The 6,205-nt window shown below is 28.4% G+C and overlaps 1 protein-coding gene across 1 annotated transcript; it reads right to left on the minus strand.

Annotated features, from left to right (window-relative positions):
* Window positions 1-4,230: 4,230 nt before the first annotated feature.
* On the minus strand, window positions 4,231-6,160 carry LOC111028309 (52 kDa repressor of the inhibitor of the protein kinase-like; the record flags this gene model as incomplete). The annotated part of the gene is made up of 2 exons (XM_022306897.1): window positions 4,231-4,584; window positions 4,756-6,160. Coding segments are annotated over 2 exons (1,759 nt in total), but the record flags the coding sequence as incomplete, so codon positions are not given.
* Window positions 6,161-6,205: the final 45 nt, after the last annotated feature.

Consider the following 6,205-nt stretch of genomic DNA (forward strand, 5'->3'; position numbering starts at 1 on the left):
GTACCACAAGATACTTACAGAAGCACGTGAATTTTGTGTCGTTGTCAAGTACATGTGTTCAGTGATTTATTCGTTTGAATTGGTGGCTCGTTAGTCGTACGTTCTCGGGGTTGCCGCACATTTAATTATTATAATATTGTATTTTTTATTGTGCAAATGTGCGCATCCTGAGACGGTAGCGTTTGGTTTGAAGCCGCTAACGGACACCAGTTCTCCAGGTAATCAGCTGACGAGCTGTTTTAGTTTATTATTCAATATAATTATTATTATTTTTTTTGTGTGCTAATCAAGCACTTTAATATTATTATTATTACTATATATTTATTCAGCTGGTGGGTGCCAAATAGGCATTCCACACTTGTTATTATTATTTATTTTATTGTACTAAACCAAAGTACCTAACATTATTAAAATTCAATAAATTCAATTATTTGTATCAATATCATTTGGATTATCTATATTAATTCCTTTTGTTAAGTTATAAGGTTGTTAGTGCAATATTTATATTTAACTAACGCCTAGTCGTGAAGGCACCCTTAACGTTTATTATTATATTTATTTTTTGTTAAGAGCCGAACGCGACACATTGTTTTAGATGGTAAAAACTTAGCTATATTTTATTTGATGCATTCATTATTTGTGCCTTCCTCAAGAAAAATTACTAGAGATGACAGTGGAAAAAAATCTTTTGTAAAATATTCCATAAAAGATTCGCAAAATACATTTATTATAGTAGCATCTACTCCCATGGAACTAGAAGTCATCATAGACAAATTGAAAAAACAAGAAAATAATATACAACCATGTATTCTAGTTGTTGGTTCCTTCTTAGACCCAAAACAAATATTAGTTTATTTCGATGATGTTAAATACAAGCTGTTTTCTGTTTGTAAAGCTGTGGATATTTGTTTTAAGCTATTCCACGTTTTTAATCTTGAATATCCATATGAATCAAGTAACGTGTGGTTATTTTTGCAAAATTATTTCTATGAAATTAACACTAAATATGACAGAAGTTGTAGTTTAATAAAGCAAATTTCCTCAGAATTAGATGCAAATTATAATATTTAAAACCATTGTATTATTAAGAGTGTCATAGCCATATTTTAATATTTTTCTGTTACAAACAATATTTATAATTTATAAATACCTGTATATTTTTTTTTATTTTGTAATCGTATACATCATTTAGGTGTAACAGTTTTATATATATATTTTTTTTTTGTTCATCTTGTTTTTTCATTATAAATTTAATTTGTATTAATATTTTCTATACATACTAAAAGCATTTGTTTAAAAAAGATTATAAATAAATAATTATAACTATAATAAATATAGTTAATTTATTTTATATTTTTATTACCTATTAGTCTATGTTCTAGATCTTTGAATTTTACGGGGAATTTTATCATACCCATCATTATTGAACATAAAAGTTGAAGCTGTTTTAATTGTTTTAAGGGAGAAAAAAATGTCTTTCTCAAGCAGAATTTTTTTTTTAAATTTCAGCTTTTGTTTAACCTAAATATCTGCTAATATATAATTGATAAAAACACAAATTTTTATTATTAAAAATTATTTTATTGATTTTACCTATAGTATTATCTTTGGTAACAATAACAAGGAAGTTGGTTAATGTAATAACCAGTTTGGTAATTATTAATAGGGCATGAATTGTAATGTTAACAAAAATTTCATTAATCCTACCTATAAGTTGGCTAGAATAAACTAATAGGGATAATGATTGTTTTAACAAAAATAAATTTGTGACATCAATAAATAGTTTGTAGAACGTATGTTAACAAAGTGCTTGTTGGTTTAATCTAACTTATTTTAAATTTTACTTAGATATTTCTCTGGGTGTGTTAGACAGAGAAAGAAAATCGCCGCTTCCAATCCCCTTAAGAATATTGTTGAACATTGCATGAAGTACAGAAATAATAATTCAAAAGAACCTTTAATACCACCCGATATACCTGATAATACCTTGGTTTAAATTAGAGACAGATATAAGCTTGAGTCGGACCACCGTATTTGTGTGTCTAGCAAGTCAGTCACGTCAGTTGAAAATCGATTAAAATAAAATTCAAACATCTAAGTAAGCCATCCGACTGCGTCGCATAGCCGACGATATGGGTTTGCATTGGTCTCTAGGTGTAACTCGCTCCGTCAGAAATGAAGGCCTCTGTGCTATTCACTGATGGTGAATACCGATATCTGGACATCACCCACGTACATGGAGATCGGTGATTGCAGACTTGATAGTTAAGACGGTCCAGTCTTGTGATTTTATGAAATTCAAAAATCGTAAATCTTAAAGATTTATTTCAATGTCTTGCAAGTCAGTCTCGTCAAGTGGAAATCGATTCACGTTCAACTTAGTCATCTAGGTAGGCAATCCGATTATGTCGGATAGCGGACAATGCGGGCCTGCATGTCATTTATGCGGACACAGTGGTCGGCATGCTAGAAGTGAGAATTGTATTTGCAAAAGCCTATTTAAGGACATTATACATTAGCCCGGTAGGATCAAATTCGCTTCCTGCGCTGATTCTTACAATTCAAATTCAAAAAAACCCTGGATCCACTATGTAAAACCTTCTAGGCTAGGTGTCGACTTAACGATACTTATTAATTCTGATTTCACATTTTGTGAGTTTAACTGACTACTATACTACATCAGTATACTATTATATTATGAGTTAACAACATTGGCCTACTCACCTTATTTGCCCTTATATACATTAACATATAATTAGGGGATTACTTTGGAGGAAATAGTGACAGTGGTTATAAATACAGGCTGACTCGATCGATATGGACAAACGTTTAACTTCAATTCTATTCGACAATTGAATATCTAACTACCAACATGAGCAACCAATGGTGACACCGAGTAGCTATTCTATAGGATAACCTTGTGACTCCCGAGTACAAAACCAAAATATCATGTAATTTAGTGAATTTAAAAAAAAGAAACATGTATAAATGCATAATATGTATAGTATACGTATGTAAAATAAAAGGTAATTACAGTGCTTTTCAGTAGATGTTGTTACATTAGCGGCCCAATTGTTGCAAGAATAGAAGGATGGGATTAAGAAGTAAGTATGTGGTAGGAATTAAGAGGGATATTTAGAGAGTGGAGAAAGGAAAAAAGATGTAGACGCTCTGCGTGCATGGCAGGGCAATTAAATAAGATATGATTAAAGTCACAGATAGCTTAATTTGATTTAATAATCATAATTAAAGTAATTTACATGAAGTTAGTATGTGTTATTATTACAGACACAGAATTTAGAATTTTTTGAACGTAGAATTTAGTTACAGCAGTTCCCACAGTATACCTCAATGTAGATATGCAGATTGTGTAAAAAGAAAAGCTTTGAATATCAATTAATATATTATGTTTTATTTATTATAATGATTTTTTTATATCAACATAATGGAGTTAACATTAAATGAAAATTCAATAATAATAACACACAACAGCATAGTGTGTAGGCAAGGGCGTCCGCAGGAATTTGTCAAGGGGGGGGGGCAAGGTATTTTAATTTTTAATTTTTGTTTTATTTTCTGATTAGTGATAAAGTACCTAATTGTTTTTGGCGTGTTTTCCATCATATAAGTAGGGAACTCAAAAATTAAATTATTAATAATGTGTATAGTTAGAACGTTAGAAGCGAATCTTACAGTATTAGTTTTAATTAATTAATGAACAACTTTAAATTAACAAATAAATTTTTTTTATATACATAAAATGTAGTCACTGATTTGATAATTTTAGGTTACTTATAAAATTAAATGTGTCCAACTTCTATAAAATAAATAAATAACTACCAATTATCAAACCATTTGGAAATAACTTTTTTTTTAAATTAAAAACAAACATAGCTTATACTGCTTAGAACTATAATATAAATAAATAATATTATAGTAAATAACCTTGACTAAAATAAATTATTACACAAATATGTATTCATACATATTAAGCTATATAAATTATAACTTTTAAATTTTAATATTCTAAAATAAAATATTTATATTCTATAAGCTTATAACATAATTTATTAGGTATATAAAAAAAATAACATCAATCATCATACAGATCAAACTTAATATACATTATACAATATACATTATACATTCTATGTATTACCTCACACAACTTGGGGTTCTCAGAAAAAAATAATATACAAATATTAACAAATAATTATAAATAATAACTGTTCAATCATTGAATAATAGTTCCATTCTGCGTGGTAGTAAACCAAATTCATTTATAATTTCTTCAATCAATTCTAATTTATGACTTTTGACAAACTCTTTATGGACAACCATCATGCATAAACCATTAAGTCGATTATCACCAATAGTATTTCTTGTCCAAGTTTTTACTCTACGCAATGTACTAAAAGTTCTTTCTACTGAACAAGTAGTAACTGGTAGAGTTAATGCAATAGTTAGAACAATATGAATTGCTGGATATAAATTTGCTTCATCTAATAGACTTATGAAACTTATGTTTTTCATTTCACTTTGACTTGTGTTTCTATTTTTCCACACATTATACCATAACATACACTCCTCAACCAAATTATCAATTGCATAAAAATTATTTATTTCTACTACCATGTTTTTAAATTCATCATGCTGCATTTTTTTCATATTATTCGGATGTAAATTTAATAAGGAATGAGCAGCACTGTTTTCATTAGAAAATCTTAGCTTTAATTGCATTATTAAGGAATCTACATATGGTTGGTATAAGGAAACTCTAAAATAATCTTCAGGAGTATTTATTGGATGATTTGAACGATGCTTTTGGTTAGAAACAATACGAGGAATTTTAATTTCTTCTCCAAGCTCATTTGCAACATTTTTAGCTTTTTTAAAAATCTCATGAAAATAATTATTCGCATCCAGGTTGTTAAAAACTTCAATGATTTCACTAATATATTTTCGAGCTTGAGATAAATCTAACTGTACTGCTTGTAATGCATTTGTTATAGGTTCTAGTTGAGCAGAAAATGTTGCCATTATAAATAAACACACTAAAAAATTTGATTTAGTTGCTGCACTATGTAACTGAAATGCTTGACTTTTTGTTTGTGAATCAACGCCTGTTTCCATAGATATTATTTCTAATTGTTCTACTATCCCAATAAAATGTTCGCTAAAAATTCTTATAGTTTTATATTTTTCCGACCATCTAGTCTCACAAAATAAAGGAATGTTTTCTATTCTTTTTCTTCTTTTAGGACTTAACCTAAAAAATTTAATAATTGACCTGATACTTCCAGCACAGTTTTGAACATGCTGAAGTTTATTCAAATCATTTATTACTAAATTTAGTCTATGTGATGAACAATGTACAAATACAGCTTTAGGAAATTCATTTTTAATAATTGCTTGAACACCATTATGAATACCTGACATAGCACTACAGCCATCGTATCCTTGTCCTACTAAATTGTTTAAATTAAGACCACAGTTTCTCAAAAAATGTATTATAGATTTTACTACAATTTTAGCATGCATATCTGTTAAAGCAACAAAACCTAAAAATTCTTCTTTGACTACAGGGTTTTCTGATTCAAATGAGATGTATCTTATGCCTATAGATAACTGTTCTGTACCAGAAATATCAGCAGTCTCATCAGCGAGAATAGAAAAAAATGATTGTGATTTCACTAAATAGTTTGTTATTCTGCTTAAGATTATTTTTCCTGTAATATCAATTATTTCATTTTGAACTCTAGCTGAAATATATTTGGAATTTTTGGGGCTTGATTCTAAATGACTTTGTAAAATTTTATCACCACTTTCAATTCTAAAATTAATTAAAGAATTAAAATTTCCATCATTTGATGTTTTTCCACGCAAAGCAATTTCTTGAGTGCCACAAAACAGTATACTTGAAATAATAGGCACAATTTTTTTCCTATTATTATCAATCAGTAACTTATGAGAAGTGTTAATTTTATCAAAAACAGTAATAGCTTTGTTAGAAAAGACCTTAATGAAATTAACAGCATTTTCTGTGCATTGTAAGTGTGTCTTAGAAACTTTATGTTCGCATGCTTTTTTGTGAAAATCTTTATACTTAATACATGGTTTTTTTACAAACTGAATTTGTTTATAAGAATTACCATGACAACTAGATGAATGAAATAGAACACAGAATACACAAAATGGACCTTTC

The sequence above is a fragment of the Myzus persicae genome, unplaced genomic scaffold (assembly GCF_001856785.1).
Source record: "Myzus persicae strain clone G006 unplaced genomic scaffold, MPER_G0061.0, whole genome shotgun sequence".
Classification (NCBI taxonomy): Eukaryota; Metazoa; Arthropoda; class Insecta; order Hemiptera; family Aphididae; genus Myzus; species Myzus persicae.